The sequence below is a fragment of the Nipponia nippon genome, unplaced genomic scaffold (assembly GCF_047370975.1).
Source record: "Nipponia nippon isolate SJK-2023a ecotype South Korea unplaced genomic scaffold, ASM4737097v1 scaffold_2, whole genome shotgun sequence".
NCBI lineage: Eukaryota > Metazoa > Chordata > Aves > Pelecaniformes > Threskiornithidae > Nipponia > Nipponia nippon.
This window is the reverse complement of record NW_028262336.1, coordinates 111304867-111328881: the sequence shown is the minus strand read 5'-3', so window position 1 is coordinate 111328881 and position 24015 is coordinate 111304867. Positions and strand designations below refer to the sequence as shown.

Genomic DNA, 24015 nt, shown 5'->3' with positions numbered 1-24015 from the left:
TAGATACATTGTAGGTCCAGAATAGGATCCTGTACTTGTGGTGAAATTATGCAATATCTGGAGGAATGAAAAAAAACCAACCAAACAAACTTTTTTTATGGCAAGCTGATTTATTTTTTTTAAACGACACTCAAAAATTGATATGTGAAAAGTTCACGTAAAGCTGAACTGGTTGGCAGAGTATAGGTGAAACAGGTTTTTTTTTAAAAAAAAGTCTTAATGTCTAAAACTTGCCAGAGGTGTCCCATTAGCGTGGTACTTGTGAGGAGAACGTGTGCCAGGAACTCCTCAAGAAATGCAGGATCCTTCTGACCAGCTCTGCTCGCAGGAGTTAAAATCCTGCATAAAGCTGATGAGTAAGCTCGTCATGACTCACTGTGGCAGATGCAGTCTTTAATTCCAGGAGGGTATAAGGGAAGTGGGTGTGAATCTCGAGTAGAGGGGAGCTTGGGGTAGGGATGTTCCTGCCTCAGTGTCTTGGGGATAAAAGTGTAGGTTTTCAATACAGCCCCAGCTATCGGTAAAGCCAAACTTGTGTAAGGGGTAAGTTTGACATTACACATCACACATAGATTTTATGTGAAGCGGGGTTGGAACACCACCTACTCACAGATGGGTATAATTTTGGGGATGTCCTGCATAATTCATGTGTGGCTTTGATACTTATGAGTAATTCAGACATCAAAGCCTCAACTTAGATAACACTTTTGTAACACTAAACTTCCTATAGCCAATAATCTGTGGGCTTTCATTTAAGTTCCTTTAAAAAAAGCAACTATACCAATACTTTCTTCTTTCCCTTCAGATATTTTTCATAAGGTATGTTGGTGTGAAGTACAAGATAGAAAATACTGAAGCCTGGACTAGAGAAACAATTAAAATTCCATATAATACTCTTCACTGGGACTGCAAATGTAAATTTTAAAGCACTGGAAAGGAGCTGGGAGCCTCTTTCCCAGTTGTTTCTAGATTGAGAGCACGCCAGATGCCAGGCCCTTCAGTCTCTGCAATATTCCCTCTGCTTTGCCAGTAGCACAAACCTTCACTTTTCAGCAGTCCAATTTCCTAACAAGCAATTTTATGTTCTCTTCCAAGTTAGCCATTACGCATGGAAAAACCTTCCCATTAATAACCATAAAGCTCCTTTATTGTTCTCCTTCAAATCTCCTTAAAACTTCCTTCTGACACCAAACACTTGTCATTGGCCAGGCCTGTTGCTTTTTATTCTCCAGGCTGCTTTTCCCTTCTCCTTCCCCCATGGGTCTGTAGTATACACCTGTTGTCTTTCATCATGGGTTAAGATCATAAGCTCTTTGGGCATAGACCATCTCTCTTATTACATGTGTCTACAGTATCCGACACAATGGGACTGGGAGCCCTCAACGGGGCCTCCGGGTACTGCCATGATCCAGTTGATAAAGAATAATGATTTTTGACATGGTGAGTTCTGCAGTTTTTCCCCAAGTCATTCTGCAGTTGTTCACGCTGATATAACCAGCGTGCACGTGTGAGCAGTGTCCTTAAACCCGATACACAGGGTAAATGCTTGGAACTGTTTACTGGGGAGCGCTGACTTTCCTCCTTTGGGGCTGGGGGGCTCGTCTGCTCGTGCACATCGAAATGCATGGAGTGACACGCAGCAACTGTTTCTTTTTGTGGGTTTGCACTGAACTAGTGTGATGGGACCCTGCTCTGAAGCTTCTGCATCCCTTCCTTCAAATAGTAATAAAGACCGATGGAGTCAAATGGAAGGGAGGTGGCTGGTGCATCACGGCCATGGAGCGTGTCAGTTCCCTAAAGGTCCGTGGGGATTCAGGACACAGCCTTTCCCTGCTGCAGTTTCCCCAGTAGACGTGGAGACTAGAAGTCTCTTTCCCTCCTCTCAAGTGTTAAGTCACGGTGGCAAGTGGAGGGATGCAGAAAGGCTGCACCAGTCAGAGCTGGGCTGCTGGCTTTTGTGGTGGGGAAGGCAAGGAGAGCCGCCCCCTCCACCCCATGCCCACCGAGAAGGGGGACATCCAGAGAGTCAATTATTTTTAATTAACCCCCTTGCAAAATTCTCCTTCTCCGGAGCTCTGTTTCCAGCCTCCACCAGTGACCTTCCTGGGCCCCACCACCTCAGCGATGCACATCATCATTCACACCCTGCAATCTCTTCCCCCCAGCCCCCAAGATATTATGTTTCTTCTTTTCTCCCTGCCTCTCTGCCCCCACCACCCCCAAAAGAGCCTGTCTTCAGGTTTTGCATTTAATTCAAAGGGCTGCTGGAGCTGTCCTCTCCCTCATGCAAGCCTCCGCATCGTGCCCGGTCCTTGAGCTCTGCCCAAGCAACCCTTCCGCAACGGCAGGAGACCTTTCTGTCCCTTTGCTAAATAATGCAGCTATATCGGAGCGCGGCAAAACCATAATCACATCAATCCTCGGCATCGTAAGAAGAAACAGAAATCCTCTCCCCCTGGCCGGGTCTCTCCTGGCGGTTTTAAATAACTTCTTTTTTTTTTTTTTGGGGGGGGCGGGGGGGGGAGGAGAACACGTACTTAAGCATCGGCACCCCCGCCTCCCCCTATGCCACCTGCTGCCCGCCTCTCCCTTCCCTCCACCGCGCTCGTGAAAACTCGGGCCGGGGTCGGGGAGCCGCGGTTCGCCCCCGGAGCGGCGGCGGAGGCGGCGGCGGGGCCCCGGCGCTGCCCGCTCCCTCGGCGGCATCCCCGAAACCGCCCCCCCGGCAGCCGGCTGCGGCCCGGCGCCCGGCAGCGCAGGGGCAGAGCGGGAGAGCTGCGGGCTGCCGGGGCGGGGGGCCGGAGGGAGCAGGAATAAAAAAATGCGGCGTGGGCGATAACGACCCCCCCCCCCCGGGTCCCAAACTTCCCGCGCCCCCGCCGGCTCGCCTTCCGGAGCTGAGTTTCAACCCCGCTTGGGACAGCGGCAGCCCGGTTACCTGAGGCGCGGTCCGGCCGGGGCCGGGGCCGGGGCCGCGCTGCGGGGCGGCCGCGCCTCCGCCTCCCCTGCGGCGGGGCAGAGCGGCGGGGCCGGGGCCGGGCTCCGCTGGCGGGGCGCTGCCCTCCCTGCCTCCCCCGCCAATGTCAAGGGGGACTCGGGCTATGCGGGCATCTCCCGAGGAGCCCGCTTCCCGCAGCGGGCGGGCTCGGTATAATTAGCATCGCGCCGCTTTTTTTTTCCTCCCCCAAAGTTTCGCCCACTTATTTATTTATTTGCCTGCGTGCGCCGCGCTGCCGCAGAGCAGTAAGAGCCGCTCCGCGCCGTGCCTGGCGTTGGAAGCGGCTCTGTATTGCAGCAGGTAGGGCGGAGCGCTAGGACCTCGGAGAATCCTTCCAGCAGCAATCAGGACTACCTTAAACCCAGCCCAATGCCTCTTCCTGCGCCACTCTGCGTGCTGGATGGAGATCCACAGTCAAGAGCTGCAGCTCAGTGCTGGAGTACAACATTTCACAGGGAGCCCTGCAGAAGCAACACCTGTTTCGAGCCAGCCAAGAAAGACACAAGCACTTGTATGTTGCTGCTTTGCTTGTGGATCGTCAAAAATCCCAAACCAGTGGACATCTGCTGAGCCTCCTGAGAATTCTGGATAATAGATTTGGACGTCAAAAGTTTTTTTTTTCCTTTTTCTTTTTTCCTCTTTTTTTTTTTTTTTGGATTTATCTCAGCCAACAACGTGAGATTTCCCCCCTCCCCCTTTGCAGGATTCATGCTGATGTATGCAGTCTGTTATAGAGTAAAAACAGCGCATGCCTTTCTGGAGTCAGAATCCATAAATCCTGACGTAGCCTGTGCATCTTAAAAAAAAATCCCTATAACGCCTAGGTATTTAAGTTGCTATGGTCATTCTTACCTTAAACCAAATGGAGAAACTACGGATTTTTTTCTTTATTACAGTTGGATGGGCTGAAGACCGTATTGCTTGCTAAGAGCTGGGGATATATGCATTTATATAGATATACACATCTATATGTTTATAAATATGTCAGTGTGTGAGTATAAAGTGGTGGTTTCTTAGACTAACTGGTTTGACCTTGAACCTGTACCAGTCAAAACAGAATATTACTTTTATTTATGCATTTAATGGATTGAAGAAAGAACATTTTCTCTGTAACTGCGCTAGGGAGGGGAGAGGAGTGGAATATACCTAATCTTATATCTCCTGGGTTTGGCACCATCATTATTGTTTATTCTTATTCTCTAAAAGCAGAATCTTCTGATGGCTCCCTTAGGTGAAGTTGGGAACTATTTCGGTGTGCAGGATGCAGTACCCTTTGGGAATGTGCCCGTTTTGCCGGTGGATAGTCCGGTTTTGTTAAGTGACCACCTGGGTCAGTCTGAGGCAGGTGGGCTACCCAGGGGGCCTGCGGTCACGGACTTGGACCATTTAAAGGGGATCCTCAGGCGGAGGCAGCTATACTGCAGGACTGGATTTCATTTAGAAATCTTCCCCAATGGTACTATCCAGGGAACCAGGCAAGACCACAGCAGATTTGGTAGGTATTATCCTTAACCCTTTAGTGGTCATGTGATGAAATAATGGGGCAGAACTGCGGGCGGGGGGGCGGGGGGGTGCGAGGCGGGCGGGGAGGGGGTTTGTGCCGATGGCCGAGCCGCCGAGGGAGAAAATGAGCGTCCGGGCTTGCAGATGCAGACAAGCGGCAGCACCGCAGCGGAGCAGGAGCCCTCGCCGAAGTCGCCGGGGGTTTGGTAGCGGTGTTTGTGCGGCCCCAAGTTCTGCTTAAGCGCAGATACGTCCTGGGAGGTGGCGGCGGCGGGGGTGGAATTTTTGCTCAGGACGTTTCTGCGGAATGATTTGATTTCGCGAGTTTAAAGGGCTTTTAATCATTAACCACCACAATTTAAAATTCACCGAGTTTCCTGAAGGGAGTGGCTGTCGCCCTGTACGCAAATTAACGAGGGCTTTTCTTTCGTTTTCTCTGCCGATTACCTGCCCTAGTAACTGCCTGAATTGCAAAGCTTCTCGGCGAGGATTCACCGGCAGAGCGGGGCTGAGGCCGGCAGCGGGGCTGAGCCGGGCCCCGCACCCCGCACCCCGCAGCCGTGCGGCGCTGCCGGTGCCCGACGCCCCGGGAGGGAGGGAGCGCAGGTGGGGGCCGTGCTCGCCCGTAACCCGCCGGGGAGCCTGCACCAGAGCCTGCCCTTCCCCGGCTATGCGGCGTGTCAAGCTGGCAGGGAATTTGAAAGAGCATTCCCTGGATTTCATTTCCAGGGGACGCAATTTGTGACTCAGCAGCGAGGGCTGGAGGGCTCACGGCTTCGGCCGCTCTTCGGCGCCCGTGCATGCACGCATGCACACACGCACACATGCACACGCGAGTCGAGTGAGTGGGCCTGCAGCCTCTTTGCTGTTAAAGGCCCGGCAGATTGAATGTGTGAAAGTAACTAAAACAGCCTGGATGAGCTGATTCTTCGTTTTTTTTTTAAGGAGGGGTGAGGAAAAGATGCCAGGTTAGCTCGCCACGCTCCCAGCTGTTGGAAGGAGTTAACTTGTGAGTGAACCAACCTGACAGCACTTAAATTCGGTCGTAAAAACAAAGTCCTGTGGTGATTTTTTTTTCTCTCTTCGTATTTTAATGCCAGATGTTGAACCATATCTAAACTGTATTTTATTGCTTTGTGAAGCTGTTGAGATAATACCGGTGTTGTAGGAGATGATCTCCAAAGGGCGCAGAAGGGAAGGGGCGGAGGGGAGGGGAAGGGAGAGGGCCGAGGCTCGCATGGTCGCAGGTTTCTCCTCCATCCCCCGCTCAGCCGCTGCTCCCTGACGCTCTCACGCTGCTTCCAGGCTCTGCCTCCCTCCCACGCCGCCCGGGGTCCCCGGGGTGGGGGGGTGGGAGCGTGGCGGCTCTCCCGGGGGCGCAACATCCCCGCTTGCTGGCGAGAAAAAGTGCGGAAAGTGTTTGAGGCGGAGGGGAGCGGGGGAGTTGTGCATCGGGGCATTGGCCTTGACACGGGCAGGCGCCGCGCATAAGCTGCTGAACTGCAGCCGCAGGTCTCCCCCTGCGGGTGCGGGCACAGAGAGGCGGGGGCCGTGCGGGGCGGGGGGCCGCGGTGCGGGGCGGGGGGCCGCGGTGCGGGGCGGGGGGTCGCGGTGCGGCGCCGGCAGCAGGTGTAGGGCGGCCGCGCCGCTGGGCGCACCGGCAGCCGGGGCCGCGGGGGGCCGGCACCCCGCGGGGCCCCGCCGCCCCCGGAGGAGGGCCGCCAGCTGTTCCCTTCGAAAGGCGGCGGTGACCACATTATTCACGGCGTCTATTTTTAAAAATGGCTTTCCAGCCGCAGTTGTAGGAAGCTGACGATTCCGAGGGGCAGCTCTTCCAGCCCTTGCAGCGCCTTGGCTTTAAATAGATTTATTTTTTCCTTCTCGGTTTGATCGCCCTCTCCTCCCCAGGATGCACCCTTCTGATCCCTCTTCTCCCATGGCGTGCGCCGGCGATGCCCCTGCTCGGGCGGGTGTCGGGCGGAGCGGGCACGGCAGAGCCGTGGGATGCGTCGGGGCTCCCGGCTTTTTTGGGGGCGGGGAAGGGATCTTGGTGCTTTTGTATCGGTGCCGTGACATTGCTGTTGTGTTTGTCGGGAGGTCACCGAATAGCAGATGCTATTTGGGTTCTGGTGATTGGAAAGTCTTTTGATTATCCTGGGAAGGTCTGCATCCGAACTCGGGAGCTGCCCGGGGGAGAGGGGGCTAACTTGGTCTCCTCTGAGCGTGTGAGGGAAGCCTGCGTGTGCGTGTGCGTGGATGCGGGGGGACGAGTCAGAAGGAAGTTTTCCTCCAGGAATAAGGAGGACAAAGAGAAAACCCCGGGGGCCGCGCGTAAACTCCTCGCTGGGCTCTGCCCTGTGGGAATCCCCCTCCCCGCACACACACACACACACGCACACACCTCTGGAGAGACATCAGATAAGAGTAATTCTTTTGTGATGCTATGTTGGATGTGTGCCTATTGCATACAATAAACCGAGCCATATTGTGTGTCTATACTCGCCCGGTTCTGGGAGCCCTGGCATTTCGCAATTCCTGCAGCAAGATGTCCATCTCTAAAAGAAAAGCTCCCCGGGAGAGCCCGGCTCGGTCCCCCCCGTAATGCGATCTCAGGTGATCAAAGCCTTATCTCTCCTGGGTGACAAAAGAAATTTTTTTTTTTTGATGCAGTCTCCTTTAGTCTAGGGCATTTGCTAGACAGTGGAGTCATTGTAAATTCAGGAACTCTGTAACAGCGGAGAGGCGTGCCTCTGTGCGTCAGCACAAGTACTGCATGCACAGCATTAAAAAAATAGGAGCATGCAGGAAAAGGAAAAAAAAAAAAGCTTGTCAGCAGGTGACCTCCGCTCCCCGGGACCTGCTGCTACAAGGAACCGCTGCGTTCATCATCTGCGGGAGCCGCGCAGCCGCCCGCCCTCCCGCCTCTCCAACTCGCCCTGCCTGCTCCGGCTCCCGGGCTGGCGAGGCGGGTTCAGCGCCGGGGAGGGCGCGGGGGGCGGCTCCGGCCGGGGGGGGGGGACCCTGCCCGCCGCTTCGGCTGCTGTCTGCGGGGAGAGCCGGCAGGCCGGGCCGGGGGGGTGATGCCTGCCGAGGGCTCTGGCTCCCGGGAGTGGAAACTGGGGGGCAGGTTTTAGGGGGAGGGAAGGGCCCCGAGCAGCCCCCGCAGTCTCCCTCGCTATTGAGCGTTGCGGAGGGGAGGGGATGCGGGGGGCGAGGGCGCTGGGAGAGCCTGAAACTGAAGCAGGGCCCTGCTGGCTCCTGGGGGGCTGTGGCTGTCTGCGCTCCCGTCTCTTAATTGGCATCATGCGGGGGAGCGGGCGGAGCGGTGACAGCTGCCGCAGGCGGGACGCGGCCCCGCGGAGCGGGCGGGCGGCCTCGGCGGCTGGGGGGCGCCGGGGAAGCCCCTGCCCTCGCCCCACCGCCGGGCTGACCCCCCGGCAGCTTCTTAGCCATGAAGGGCTCTGCTTTCTTCGCCCCTCTGCTCTTCCCTGGGTGAATGATTGCTTGCTAAATGCAGGGCAGCACCGCTCCAGCGACCTGCGCTCTGCCTGCGCTCCTCCGCCGCTTCCCTTCTCTCTGCTTCCCCGGGAAGTCGTGCGAAGAAGTGGCTGGCAGAGATGCTTGTTTATCGTATTCATTGATGGTGCGTTAGGGTGCTAAGTGGAAGCCAAACTCCTTCAATCCAGCAATACAAAGAGAGCCTATATATAGCTGAAGACAAAAATGTGCAAAGGGCGGAACACCGGCAACAAAAAGATCTGTAGTTGCAAAGATGTTCATTGCTTAAAGCCAAGGCAAACGCTTCTGTAAGTCTGTTCTTCACTAGAGCTAAACTAGATGAAAGTTAAAATTTCACGTAGTGTGAATGACCCACCTCCTCTCTCCTGTGAGCCTGGCAGGAGAGCAGGGCTGGCCTTCACGGTCTCGCTGGTGTCCTCCTGCCGTTTGGCATGGTCAAAGTTGGATCATGTGGAAAAAGGTGCGTGAAGGGCTGATGTGGATGTGTAAGGAATAACTTTCCCCCAAACTTTCTTCCTAACCTCTTTGTGGAGGAGTGCCTTGAAGTGATTTCATTAAAGAAAATGTTCAGTGTCTGACAAGAGAGATTCAGCATCCCATGTGCTGAGACAGTTATTGCCTCTCTCCTTTCCTTCTCCCCCCCCCCCCCCTTTTTAGCTATAAATAGGGCTCTAGCTTTTAAAGTTTGGAGCTGTCCTGATTTTCGTTTGGTCCAGCCTCATTCTGAAGAGGAATACCTATTTTAATATCTGGTTCAGGTCCTAAGTACTCTCTGTATATTATAGAAACTATACAGTTAAAATATCCGCAGGAGTGTTGGGCCAAATCATGCAGTCCTTAAACTGGCCAGACTCGTGTAAGACTGTGTGCTTGGCCCCAAATAATCTCTTGAAGGACTTAACAGCATGGCACATAAAACTTGCTGTGAATAGGCTTTTGATTATTTCAAATGAACAAGTCTCTATTCTGATCTCAAATATGTGGATGCGCTTTGCCAAGTACCTTAAATTCATCTTCTGCACTTACAATAGGATGTGACAGTGCTTTTTTGTTCTTTTGACATGCTAAGCAGCATGCACCCAAATATTGGAAATGAGGACAGCAATTAAAATCTACATTTATACCGATGAGAAAGATGCCAGACTTACTAACTTCGCTGTAGTATGGCATATTACACACTTAACGTAATATTTAACCTCAGTTAAAATTGCTTGGCAATATGTGTCAGGTGATATGATAGTTTGGTAAAAGCTTTACAGAAGAAGCCTTAGTAAGAAATCTGGAAGTATTTCATGTCCAGATATAATGGAATGTTTAAATTGTTTCAATGGATCAATTGTATCTGAGATACTACATATACCAGATAAAGAGTATGCTACCACTTTTTATTACTTAAAAAAATTCCAAAATTACTAAATATTTCCTCCCAGTATTTTTGATTTGTGCATATGTAGAGAATAATTTAAGATGCCTAGGCCTTAAAACAGGGTTATCAAAACAATAAGACTATGGTGTTTGTAGTACTGAATAATATATAAGGTAATGATCAATAGTCCCTTACAGGGAATACATTTCATCTTTACATTAGCTTGGCTATAAATTTTCCCTATTGGCTTCAACTTGTGCTGTGTTAGATTTATGTGATTCATGCCTGTTACTGATTAGTGCTCAACTATTTTGTGGGAGATGCCAAATTAATTGTTCAAAAAATCCATGAAAGTGCTTTTTTATTGGCCGTGTGAGGCTCAACACCTACTATACTGTTATTTTATTATTTCATTTAAATATAGTTTCCAATAAGGTTTAAAAATAGTTATGTGGTGTGCTTTGACATGAAAATTCACAAAAGACCTTGAAAATGCTACTCTGTGCTTTATTTTGTGGCTCAGAAAGTAGCGTAACGTGGCAGTGTGCTTCTGAACGTTGCTGGATACCTCCTGTGAGATCATTACTGTCTTACGCGAACGCTCCCAAATAGGAAGCAATTTCCATTTTTTTCCACAGGACTTCTAGGTTTATGCAAGGTTTGGCTGGTAGCATCCTCATTGAAGGAGGTAAGCAATTTGCAGGGAAGGCTGCCAAAAAACCCCCCAAACCCTCAGAACCAGATGAGCTGATATTTGATACAGACACTTGCTGTACCGTGCACATCGATGCTGAACCTAGGAGCTTTGCAGGAGCAGTGCTTCTCTGCTAAATGTTCTTAGCTCTAGTGCACAAATGTCTGTGTGAACTTGCTGTTACGTGCACAGAATCATTTATACACTATTACTTAGGTTTAGAATATTTTCATTTTCAAATTTGAGCTGAGTAAAAAATAACACACCAGAGAGATGGTTAATATCTAGACAGAAATGTGTGAGACTCTGGACTATACTAAGGATTTTCATTTCTCAAGCTTCTGGAAGATCATACTGTGAGTAAATCCTTCGACGTATTCCTGATTCATTGATGCCTGAAAGTAAATCTTTTGGTTCCATGTGTAACATTGTTTTCATCTCACAATCCTGATTCAAATGTATTTTTTCAGAATTTATTTTGCAAGACAAATTTCATAGGTTCTTTAATACTGCTAATTTTGGCAATCTAAAAACTTGGTTTTTTTTTCTTTGAATGTATTATTTGTTGTGCAAATCAGAATATGACTGAGCTTTAGATTTGTGTTTAGAAATTATGAGAAATATTGAGATTAATCTTTTAATTTGGTATGTTAATGCTGTCTGCAGTACATCATTCTAGCAGAGACTCAAAGGACATTACTGTCCACGTATCGTGCTTTAAGATATATTCATTTGTTTCCTCATCTTCCTCCAAACAACTCTGAAAATGGGATAACACCTTTGAAAATAGCTGCTTGTTACTCCAGGATCAGTCACATCTGAAAAAAAAACCCTTTCAATGGAAACAACATGTACATTGTTTGTTTTTTCCTGCATTTTATAGGTATACTGGAATTTATCAGTATAGCAGTGGGCTTGGTCAGCATCCGAGGAGTCGACAGTGGACTCTACCTTGGAATGAATGAGAAAGGGGAACTGTATGGCTCGGTAAGTTCCCGCTTGTCTTGGGCAGTCATGATCCTGACGTTTTGTGGGAAAAATACTTGATAGCTCCTACAAGCCCCTGTTGCACTAGGTGCTGTGCTTTAAGTGTCTTGCAGTCTAATTAGAAACAAGACCCTGTGGGTGGTATAATGAATACGGGAGAGGGAAAAGGCGTCAAAATCAGGAACGAGTAATAATGCGGACGGATGACAATTTAGATACAAGCAATGGAGACTGATGGCCAGAGCTGGTCACTGAAGACTAAAGGATGTACTGTACGATTTGTAAAACTGTCCTTTCAGTAGGGACCTACAATGAGACAAAGTTGCTTTCTTTTGCATGTAGGCAGAGAGCTTTCTAGGAGTTGACAAAAGAAAGTAGAGGGGGAGGTAAAGGGTGGCATATGTGGATGAGAAAATGAGAAACAGGAGTGGATAAAAGTTATAAAAAGTAGAGGAACGAGGGCAAGAAGCTTGGTGGTCTTGTCCTGAAACTTCAGCTGGTGCTCCCTGCGGGATGGCAGCAGGAGTGAGTAACGGGTGTGAGGCAGGAGTAAAATTTGGTATTTCAGGTGTGGGTTAGACTGGCAAACCAGCCTACCTGTGTGTGTATGTGTGTGTGTGTGCAATGTGACCATTACCTGGGAATACTTGAGACATCTCATGTACACTGGGGTTTGTGCCCTGGGTAGATCGTGGGCAGGGGGGATCTGAAATCGAGCAGGTAACTCCTCAAAGAGTAGAAGGCAACCTCTTCTAGCAGTAAAGTATCAACCTCCGAAGTTGACAAGGGCTAGAGAAGCAGTTGTATTTGAGGAAGAGGATGGCAGGTTTGAAGGGTAAGCAAATGTCTGAAGTGAAGGGAGGCTGCGTATTCACTGGGGTTCATTAGAAGCACGGAGGAGAAGGTGACAAAGGTCGGCTGATGGTGTAAACCTCGCAGAGAGACACTCAAAAAGGAGTTAGAGTCAGTTTAGTTAGTTAGTTTATCAATCACAAAGTGATAGAGAGTGGCTTTGGGTGTAGCTGAAGATACCTGTGTCAGAGGGGAGTAAGGGTAACTGGGAAAAGGGTGGGGAGGGAACTGACTGGGACAGCAGTGGGAGTGGGAGGAAACATGAGAAGATGGTGATGAGTGGGCAGGTGAACACAGGAGTGAGAGGGAAGTCCAGCTTCCATATACATGATCCATGGAGGAATGTGAGGAAGCCAGACCAGGAAGATCCAGCAGAAGTGTTTTTATGGGAGTGTCCAGGTTCACTGATCCCTTTCTAGTAACATTTTGTGTGAGAGAGGGAAGGTAGAGAAGGGGAGGGGACTGTCTTCTGAGCAAAGAGCAGGCTAGGGGAGGAAGTCAGGAGGTACAGATCATGGCAGTGTATATGGGAGGCAGAAAAAGAGGTGGTAGAATGAGGGGCAAGGCTGGCATGGAGAATGTGTGGACATGGAAGAAGGGGAGATGCAGAGGTGGTGAGAACCAGTGAGTGGGAAAGGCCAAAGAAAAGGGATTTAGCATAAATGGCAGTATGGAGGAGGAGAAGGTTGGAAGGATGGAGAGGAAGAGAGAAGGGGAATGGATGCAATGACAGATGTAAACAAGTTGCCTGTGAGGAGTGAGTAAGTTGTCGTAAGTCACAATCTTTGTGCAGCTGATGAATGGGATAAAGAACTGGTGAAGTCATGAGTACTTTTATGGTTCAGTTAGGCAGCAAAAAGGCAGAACAACAACAGTAATATGAATCAGTAATGTTGATAATCATCAGTAAGAGTAATCGTTTAAACAAATAAACATAGTGAATCAGTTACTCTACACTTTAGATACTCATAAGAAGAATATGTGGTTATTGATAGAGCTTAAATGCACAGACTTGGGAAGGCAAATGTTACATCACTTTTCTGTGCAATTTTTATTTTGTGTTTGCAATATGTTTGATTGTCAGAGTGAATTACTCAAAACATTCTTTGCTGAAGAAATATGCACAAGAAATTCTTTGTACATTATTAAGCTCACTGCGTTAATAAAATAGTTGTTCTATGAACAGCAGTTCTAAAGGAGCCTGCTTTCCTAGGGGGTTTGTGTCTCACAGCCCAAGACATGGGTCTCCCTGACCTTCTGTCCCTGCAGTAACACAAATTCCCCAGCCTTTTGTGTTTCTTGCATGGAGAAAGAGAGAGAGTTAGCTGTCCATGCTCACCGGATTTTCAGTTTGCAGGGATTACATAGTTTACCACTCCCAAGTGGGACGTGCAAATGCTTTCTCTTCTTTACCCTGCCTCTGATTAGTCGCAAAACTGGTAGGAACTTAATTTTCTTGAAGACCTTTGCCTCCTGATTGAAACTGGTTGAGAAGCTAAGGAAGGACAGACAGGCAGGCAGATGGATGTACAATATAATTGGATAACCTCTTTTCCCTAAGAAGTGACGCTAAAAATATGGAGCCATTCATAATGGAGAACTGGCAATCTATAGGGCCAGAATGCAAAGTTCAGGTTAAAATCTGATGGATGATATGGCTTATTGTCAGCTTCCAGAGATGGGACATACTAAAGAGTGATGGTAATTGAATGACATTACTTCCAATGAAATATAACCTCTAATGGCTACTCAGTGTGATGATGCTTTAAAGCTTTGTCAACACTAGCAATCCTAGTGCCTATATTTCAGCAACTGTCAGCTCTCATAGAAACACTGAGATAAGCAGGCCTCAGAGCAGATTTTCGTGTCAAATTGGCTGGACATTTTTAAGTGACAGTGTTTTGCTTTTGGTTTTGGTCAAAAAATGCGATTAATCGAAAATGAAGTTATCTGATGGGAATAAACGTTGCAGTTTGAGTCAGAAGCAAGGCACAATCCAGCACAGAATTATCTTTCTGGAAAAAAAGAAGATCAGTTTAACTGAAATTAATTTTGAGACTGATACATGATAGACTGAGGTTCAGGTTTTTCACCTGAATTAAGCGGAGCGGTCACTTGAGTTGAAGTGTTCTGTAGCACCAGCAAGTTGTCCTTGTGCTGCCTGTGCTGGGAGGTGGGTCCCTCTGTCTTGGTTTCTTCACTAAGGGCCGTGAATAGCATCAGCTTTGTCATGGAGCAGGTACACTTATGAGGCTGTGAATGTGTTTTCTAAGGTGGAAAAACTGTTTCCCATGCACAACTGAATAGCAACCTAAGAAATACCTGATCCTGCTCTACATCAGCATTGTGGATCTAAGCAGGTGTCTTTCTGCAGGCATTTAATACTGCGGCACTTGACACTGCCGGAATAGATGCCCTGTGTCTATGACACTATCATATTTATATTCAAATTACTTCATGAAAAATATATTAGGTGTGAATCAAATTAGTAACCTAAAAGACTTCTATCCTTCTATATTTGTGTTTGAAACATTTGGCACCTATTTGTGGTGCCACTGGAGATGGGACATATGGCAAAGCAGAGCAGCCAGGATGGGTGATCGCTGCCAATTTTCATGAAAGGCAACAGGAAAGGCAGTTTCAGCATATCTTGATCCAGACATGTTCCTCTTGGTGTTCTCAAAGTGCTGCTTTCCTCCTAGATTAGCTGCCTGACAAACTTTTCCCAACTTGCCACTGTTACAGGGGGCAGTTCCTACTGCATCTTCTGGTTAAGAGAGCACAGTGACTCTCATGCTGCTCTCAGGCAGCAATGTATAACATAGGGTGGCTGTTTTCAAGTTCCTCCTCATCCCACGGATTTAGCCAGGGAAAGCTGAAGATATAAGTATGTGGTACTGCAGGGAAGCCAGTGGTAGCCACATAGCGATGACTTGGAGGCTGGTTAGTGGCAGCAGCTTTTCCTCCCATCTCACTCTGTTCCTGCTCTCCCTTTACCTTGCCTTCCCCTTGCAGCCTGCAGCTATGACTCATCATGTTTCACCACAGCTTCTGTGCTTGTCACTGGAGAGGAGGAAAAATCCAAACTACAGATAGGACCCAAAGGCTGTTAAGAGGAGACATGAAGACCTTTTTCCTTCCTGAGTACCAAACGGCTCTTGCCAACACCTCTGGCAAGAGTGTTAGCAAATGTGTCTTAGCTGTGCTCCTTAGTGCCATGCCATGGAGCGAGGGAGGTCTTTCTGATCAGTCCCATGACCTTCACGCCTTCATGGGCTGTCCCCATCCTCACGCTGCCCTGCACTGCTGCCCTTGGGAATATCAACAGTTGGCACTCACATGGCAGGCAGTGATGAGCACCCACACCACAGGATGCCCATCGTTCGCACTGCAGGCTGTCCTCTGAGGCAGTCCTGTGCTACCTCGAGCACAGCAGGACCATGGGACACCCTCACCTCAGCTGCCCTCGCTGTCCCGGGCTCTCCTGCAGTAGAGAGCTGTGCTACATCCCACTGCGGGCATCCCTGCCCCACCGATCTCCCATGGACATGGACCCGCCCCACTCCTCTTCTCGGACTACATATAAGGAAGAAATTTTTTATGATGAGGGTGGTGAAACACTGGACCAGGTTGCCCATAAAGGTGGTAGATGCCCCATCCCTGGAAACATTCAAGGTTAGGTTGGACGGGGCTCTGAGCAACCTGATCTAGTTGAAGATGTCCCTGCTTATTGCAGGGGGGTTGGACTAGATGACCTTTAAAGGTCCCTTCGAACCCAAACCATTCTATGATTCTATGAAATGCTGGTGTCTCCATTGCTCCTTGTTTTTGGCAGGTGGCAAAAGGCAGCTCAGGAGGAAAACTGGGAGTTGGAAGATCTGGGGCAGCTACAAGGGGAGACATGCGGGGGGAGGAGGAAGGCAAGAGTGGAGATGGTGGAGTTGTTGGGGAAGGGGTAGAGTGCTTGGAAGGAGAGGGGAGGGGAGAGTAGAGAGAGAGAGGCTTCATGTGCCCACAGAGCAGCTGGGACAGAGCCAAAGAGCCAGATCTGGAGCCAGGGAGGGAGGCTCCTCACGTCTGGGTTTCAGACTTACAGGGTGTGTGCAGCAAAGTCAGATTTAGGACTGCTTATAACAGGGTAATCAATTGCTGTCCTTCAAAAAATTAACTGAAAACCTGTTTGTCCCAATGTTTTTGGGACATAAACCTGCCTTTTGCTCCTGAATCTACTGGAGAGAGGGTGGAGGAGGAGAGAGGGAGAGAACTGTCCTTGAAGAAACATGTTTTCCCAGTAAGTGTGTGGGGAGGTGACGATATGCCTCTTTATTGTCCCAGCAGGGCTGCACCTGCAGTGTTTTGTGCTTTTGTTTGGGTCCCCACAGTCCTGGAAGGACTATGCAGCTACAAATATGGGTGAACAGAAATTTTTTTGACAAAAAAGGGATACTTTTTCAGAGTTTACTGAAAATTTCTTGGTGTAGGTAACGATTTGTTCTGCTGCATTCTAAAAATATCTTTTATGTTCTCATGCAAATAAGGGAAGGGAATTGTTCAGCCCTTCAAATGGTAGGTCAAGGTGCACGGAAACAACATGAAGAAAAAAACAGGTTGAAGGTGCATGTTCGGAACAGCATTTGGGCCAAGTATATGGTCACTACAGATATCTAAGAATAGGATAGGTAAATAAATTACCCTGCAGTATCATTCACACTTTCCTGTTAGTGTTAAACACTTCCAATCTGAAGTGATTCCATATGCTTCAGATTGATCTTTTTTTTTAGTAATCTGGATTATCTGTCCATCAGTGTACACGCAGGTGCCTGTGGCTGAGGTGAGCCTGGAAACTCACAGGACAGTTGCAGCGCACAACAATTTTTGGAGGGAGATTTAAATGCAATTTCTCTGAGTGAAGGCGCAGACTTCTAGGCTGACAGTGGTCAAATCCCAGGAGGGATAATGGCTATGGCAGCAGGTTTAACACTCTTCTGCTTGTGTGTAAAATAATAAGGTGCCTTTTGGTAAATAGTACAAATGGTGGAGAGGCAGAGGACAGTTCCTGGGCCAGCTGAGTTGCAAGGAGTGGTCAGGCTTTCCTCATGAGCAGCATTGTTCAGGAAAACCTGGCACTCCCATGATCAAAAACCCTGTGGTGTCTTTTAGCAGTCACAGCAACTCATGTCTTCCTGAGTAAATCCGCTTTAAGCAGAAGAGTTGCAAGAAGCAAGCCTGGAGCTGATTTGAAAGGGCAAACTTTGTGATCTGAAGAGGACCAGTTCAAAAAGGTGCTTATGGCTCTGAAGGAAACTTGAAACTTTGTCAGAGCTGCAGAAATCCTGTGGAAACAGTATCCCAGCAAGGGTGAAACTGCTGGAAAGGATTTGGAGACTAATAGGCTGTGGGCACTTGTCTGCAAGGAATGGGAGAAGGGCAGGTTGCAGAAAAGCATGTGTCTTAGAGGTGTAGAAGCACGGTGATAAAATGAAAATTGCTGCAATAAAGCTGACTGGGGCCCTGAAACATATACTAAAATACAAGGCAAAGCTTTTTAAGCTATATAAATGAAAAGGGAACAGGAGTCTTTACAAACACGGTGTATTCAGGCGGGAGTGTAAATGCAATATAGTTTCAATGTGGCTGCTAACTGGGCTAGCCAGTATCTCTGATAGACTCGTGGGGTGGTATCACGGGGCTGGGGGATTCCCTGTCGTGAGATGAACAAAGGGAGCGGGGGCAGCTGACACCACTGCTAAAAGAAGTGGCTATTTTCCCTCCAACTGTCCATCCCCTCCCTTTTGCTGGCACAAGCGTTTCTGTTGCTGCCGGGTGAATTGAAGCGGGGAACTGGAAAGCAATCTGGCCAAGCAGAAGGGCTGTCTTTAGCCACAGTGGTTCCCCTCCAGGTCACTGCAGGATGTGGTGTAAAGATGGGAGCAAGCCCAGGTGAGGAAGGGATTGCTTCTTTCTGAGGCAATGCAGGTGTTTGCCAGCCTCGAGTGTTTGTGGACCTCTGGCCGTGTGGTTTGTGTTTGGCTGGAGCCATGACCTAGGAAGCTGCAGGGCTGTCAGTCTGACCCGGGTTGTGCTTGGAGGGTAGGAACGCACTTTTGAATGAAGTAATAGAGTAGGGCCTGAAAGTACAGGTAAGATGAGTGTACTGAAGTTGGATGAATAGTTTCAGGCAAGCCTAGTATTTCACTTGTGGTAGGAATTTCTTTTTCTAGAAATGGGAATTATGGTTGCGCTGATCTGCAGGGCTGTGTTAGGTATGACCCAGCAGAAGAGAGCATTTACGACAGTGGGTAAAATGGGTGTTAGGAGACTTGTATGATAGACAGTGAAAGAACTGAAGAGAAGACAGCAGTGGGGCATGTTGAAAAGTATCAGACTGGAGTGAAGCTATTAGTGGAGTTTTTATGGATTGGTCCTTGGGCTGGTTTTATTCCCTGTTTTTATTACGGACATTAAACATCTTGTAATAAAAAAATAGTAGCGTGTTATTGAAATTTGCAGATGTTGCAAAGTTGGGAAGTATTTTCAGCACAGAAGGCTGCCTTGCAGGAGGGACTTGGTGACCTAAAGTGCCCAAAATATTTACACGTCAGGCTCAATGGAGAGCTCTATCGGTGCCACTGCATATGGCACTGATAGGATCTATTCTAAATGCAAAGTGCAGTTATGGTTACGTGTGTTAAAGATTATGAACTGAAACTGGAACAGGTGCAGAAAGGGCTTACTGAGATGATCGAGGGATGAAAAGACTATCAAATGGTAGAGTCTAAAGATCTTGGCTTATTTAGCCTGCAGAATGAAAACTGAGAGGGTACGCTCTTGGCCTCTGTAAATACACTGGAGTTTAATGCTAAGGAGAGAAAAAAATGCCTTGAAATAGAGGACAAGAACAAATTGGTTTGAATGGGTCACAAGAAAGCTTAGGCTGGATAGTAAGGAAGTTTCAGGTCATGAGGAAGTGAGATTTTGAGCTGGCCTGAGGAATTTTTGCAGGGAGGTGGAAGATAAAGCATAAACTGCTTTCTCTCTGCACTGTACAGTAGGAAACAGCTTTGTAATTGTGGATATTCTCTTTGTGGAAGATGTAGGTCTGAGAAAAACCCTGAAGCTTTAGTTACTTGGGAAGATTTGTCTACAACCTCATCTACTTCACCATTGTAGATAGCCTCTCTCTGAACTTGGATGGGCAGCTTTGCTGAAAGCTGGGTACTGTTAAATGGTGATCCTCACAGGTACCAGAAACTGCAACCCAGTCAGCAAAATGATAGCAAGGTATCAAGGACTCTGTAGAAAAGAAAGGTCTTTTGAGATGTGGGTACTGGTACAGGAGGAATTGGTAGGTGAATCCATACACTTAACACTGGAGAGAAAGCTCTGGGAGCTTAATCTAGGAGGAAGCTCTGTGTGAAACTGAAATGACTGTGGTTCTTACTAAACTAAGATTTCAGTTTGTTTTTTAAATCAGAATTTCGCAAATTATAACACGTGTCACCAAAAAGGGATACCTGCTAGTAGTGCCCTGTGGGATAGATACTACACTTTTCCTCAGGTCTTTGATTTTCCTCAGAGAACTTCATTCCAGATGCTTACGAGGTCTGAGGATAATTTCATATGCGAGAAACCCCTCAGTGATGTCCTTACCTTGGTCTGCAATTCTGTGCTGAACTTGGATTCTTACTATATGCCTGGGACAGGAAAGTGTTATAATATCTCCTACGTAAATGATATATAGATATGTGTGTGTGTGTGTGTACAAAGCTAAGTTTGGTAAAGCAAGATCCTATTTGAACCTTAATTTAATGATTTGCTTTTGCCTAATTAAAGATGTCTGGAATTTTGTATTCTTACAAAAACAGGAGATGAGAGGTGCTGCTTGAGGATGCAGCCAAGGCGATCTAACACCTTGCAGATACCCCATTCCAGAAAGGGTAGTCCTGGTTCCCTGCCTCCACTGCATGCTTCTGCTTCCTTCCTTCCTTGCCCCGACACCAGCACTCATCTGACCTGTCAGGAGGCTAATTTAGGGATCTAAAGACACAGAAGAAAGCTTGTCTTTTTTTTTGTAGGGTTGCTTCTCTGCTGGTTTAGCTCCCTGAACTGGCTTGTTGTCTGTTTCGGAAAGGACAAGCGCTCAGTGGAGGAATCGGGTGCAGTGTGGGATGGGAGAGGGGCTGAGTACGGTGCTGTTGGCAGCGGGTAGTTGTTAGAGTGGCATAACTGCATCGCAAACCCGGATCCTACCCAGTGAGCAAGTGCTGGGCATGTTCAGTTTGAATATCTTCAGGTTCACTTCTTTGCAGTTGCGTAGCTCCCCAGTTGCTGCAGCCCTGAGTGTTTCTGGAGCCAACTGTGTTAACAATACAGAGGTGTGAAAAGGTTCAGAGTCTTCAGTTGATCTGAGAATACTATGTTGAAGTGACATGCTAAAAGAGCATCATCAGCAGTGACATACTGAGATACGCTTGGGGATTATTCGCTGCATCAGATAAAGATCTGATATGCTCTGTTTCTGACTCAGGAGCCAGTGGGATGTGAATGTGGCACTCTTTCCCACTTTACCATTCATCATTTTCAAAGACAGAGTAGAAAAAGTCTGCCCTGCAGGGACTTCATTAGGGATTTTGTCTAGGTTGAGATTTGCTTTGCAGTTTGAATGTGCTCAGGCTGATTTGGTGATGTGCGGTAACGCAGTTCGTTTGTGTCACATTCAAAAAGCTTAAGAAATAAAGCTTGTTACAGTGAAAATCCATTTTTTTTCCCTTTTATAAAGCCCTTTGGTTTCTTTTCCATTCCTTTCATAAAGGCAGACCTCTGCCATTACTTTTGATTGGAAGATCAGATTTTATATCCATGTTCCACGACTGCTGCTGAGGAAAAACTTGGCTTCTGGTGTGGATGCTGCGTGCTTTTGAGGTCTGGCCCAGGCTGCGCATCTTTAATCTGCTAAACTTTGCTCTTCAAATTTAACACAATTATGGAGGCACTGTAACTGTGACTCAGGAGAAATTTTGACTTGATTCTGTTAGGGTTGAAATGCCACTGACTTTAATTGAAGCAGGATTGGACCTGCTCCTGTAAAACCACCGATAAATTTTATGGTTGTGTCAGCAGACCCTGATCAAGGTAAGAGCTCTACTGTATTCCTCATTTTAAAACCTTAATCTAGACAGGGTTCCTGCCTGTAAGAGTCTGCAATCTAAAGACAGTCTTTTAACATGTAAATGTTTATTGCCTTTGAATAGCAAGGGAATTTTGGCCTGCTGATGCCTTCGTTAGGACAGCATCTAGTATATAATCTGGACTCAGAACAGGAAACTTATGCGGAAGACTTCAGGAAAACCCTTTAAGTAATTTTAGAATATACAAATGTAGTAAAGCTTAAACCAAATAATCAGTTTTTTTTTCCTTTATACTTTAAAATTTTGAATTCTTTGGAAGGTCTGTGTGCTGGTGGTACCTGGTAGACCAGCTGCCTGGTCTTTGAGCTCTTCAATCACCAATTCTGTTGAAGTTATTATATATATCTATTTTTTTTTTTCAGACAGATTGACAACTTCTTTCATCAAAGCTGAAATTAACTGCATGGCTAAAGTTTGACCCATTGAAAGACAGGCTTCACTGATGTGTGTGTGAGAAGTAGAGGGCTCATGGAGGAGCAGAGCCACCCAACTTCCTCCAGTGTTTCCCAAAGGCTGGGTCAGCTGTATCACTGAGAACCTAAGGCAGGGCATAGCAGCACCAAAGATACGTGGATTTTCTGAGAAATCTTAGGGAAATATTTTTTGTCCTACTTAGAAAGTGAAATACTAAAAATTGTGTATCTAGGTCCATTAGTTTATGGTGGGATTGCCTCTAGGAAAAGAAATGGGGGAGGTGTCCAAAGAGTCATCTCTGGAGAGACTGCTTATGAGAAATGTTTGCCAATGGGGGAGCACTGCTGTCTAAAAGGGAAAACGTGACATATTTTCTTCAGCAGCAGCTCTTTGAAATGCTGGCCTTCCTTTGTGTCCAAAAAAGGTGAGAAATTGAAAGGCCTCATTTTTAAACAACTTAAAACGAATATGCAATTGACTTTGGCTGGTAAAGCCCTTTGTGGCACTGCCCACCAAAGCACTGTAGATTTTTAAAATCTCTCTGGCAAATTTATTGGTTTCCAAGACTCCAGTGGATGTTTGGCATTTCAGTGAGGAGGACTGGATCTTTCCAAAATGCGATAGCCTGTGATGCTTTGTTTATTTGACGATCCCCATCCAGAATGACACTGTGGTCAGTAATGTCCCTGTCCTCTGAGCTAGAACCTAGCAGGTAGCTTTGCATAAAATCAATAACAAAATATAGAGATGGACTTTTGTTCATCAGTCCTTGACCAAATCATCTTGCTGAAAGAATAAAACATGAAGTAATTTTCTAGCATACATCACTATATAAGCATTATAATTATTTGGTCCCTGTGGCAAAGTGTTTTATGAAGGGCCTTGAGCGTTCTGCTGTTTTTGTGACACCTTGTAGCTGAGGGATAAGGTGCTTCTTTAGCAATGGATAAATCCAGTTTGCGTGGTACTCACTGAGTGTAGAGACTCATGCAGGTTAAGTACTTTTATCGCTTTCAGTGTGTGAGTTCAGCTGTTTGTCCTGGTTTCAGATGGAATAGAGTTCATTTTCTTCCTAGTAGCTGGTATAGTGCTGTGTTTTGGATTTAGGATGAGAATAATGTTGATAACACGCTGATATTTTAGTTGTTGCTGAGCAGTGCTTACACTAAGTCAAGGACTTTTTAGCTTCTCATACTGCCCTGCTAGCGAGGAGGCTGGAGGTGCACAAGAAGCTGGGAGGGGACACAGCCAGGACAGCTGATCCAAACTGGCTGAAGGGATATTCCACACCATATGACATCATGCTGAACAAAAAACCTGAGGGGAGTTGGCCAGGGGGGCGCGGCCTCTGCTCGGGAATTGGCTAGGCATCGGTCAGTGCGTCGTGAGCAGTTGCATTGTGCATCACTTGTTTTCATCTATTCTTTTATCATTATTATTATTTTCCCTTCCTTTTCTGTCCTATTAAATTGTCTTTATCTCAGCCCATGAGTTTTACTTTTTTTCCAATTCTCTCCCCCATCCCACTGGGGGGGTAGGGAGCGGACGGCTGTGCGGTGTTTAGCTGTCTGCTGGGTTAAATCACGACACTGCTCCTGCAAAAGGCAGCACTTTCTGCTAAAGGAGGGCTATCTTTCCTTTAACCTGTCGTTCTGTGCTTAGAGAACCACAAAATAAAGTAAAAACCAAAACACTTTGATGCTATGCTCCATCTTAGTTGTATTTAAGGAAAACATGTTTTAGTTAAAAATCTCTATTCGGTTAAAAGCTTAACTAGTATTTCAGGCTAAAGAGTGTGTGTGTAGCTGTAGGATAACAGCCCTGGTTTGACATACAGGTTGTCTTTTGATAGAAGAGAATTTGTGGAGTGAGGAGCCGTGGTAGGTCAAGTTACAGCTTTCAGTAAATCTGAGCATGCCTGAAATGGTTCTTTTAGTGTTTTAAAATATTTGTTGCCTTTTTATCATTGCAAGCCTGATCCAAGTTCCATTTAAGCTGATGGGAACTTTTATCCTGTCTTCTTTAAAAATTGGCTCGGGCCTCCGTATCAGATTGCATACCACCTTGCTTGCTGATTCTTGGAAGGGTTCAGCCAAGCGTTATGAATTAGATGCTTAGATAACATTGATGACTGCAATTCTTGATAGTGCCAGGGAAACCAAAAATAAAATAGAGGTCAGAAGTGTGACTAGTAAATGGCACAGTGTGGGCCCAGTCCTGCTGTTGTGGAAGGAAGGGGAACAGGGAACACACCTCTTGTTTGTTTGCTTTTTAAGAGTTGACTTCATCCCGCACCACCACACAATCCTCGTCCGTTGTGGCATGGAGAAGGAAGCTCTTCAGCTTCCAGAAAAATGGTGCTGTGACAGCTTACGTGGCCCGAGGCCTGTCCCTGCAGCTTTGTCATGACTTCCAACAGCAGCACGGGCAGACCCTGGGTGTTTAGGTGAAAATGAGTTTTCATCTAATGCACTTGGCTGGGCAGATCTAAATC

General features: G+C 47.3%; 1 protein-coding gene across 2 annotated transcripts in view; it reads left to right on the top strand.

Annotated features, from left to right (window-relative positions):
- The first annotated feature begins 2590 nt into the window (after positions 1–2590).
- FGF9 (fibroblast growth factor 9) overlaps positions 2591–24015 on the top strand; it is a 31791-nt gene continuing 10366 nt past the window's right edge. The window contains exons 1-3 of one of the 2 annotated variants that reach the window (XM_087758740.1): positions 2591–3673; positions 4208–4493; positions 10964–11067. In XM_087758740.1, coding sequence (XP_087614866.1) covers positions 4217–4493; positions 10964–11067 — 381 coding nt within the window. In that variant the 5' untranslated portion in view covers positions 2591–3673; positions 4208–4216. Of the gene's footprint in view, positions 4494–10963; positions 11068–24015 lie in introns of both variants that reach the window. The other variant, XM_009476814.2, reaches the window with a different exon arrangement.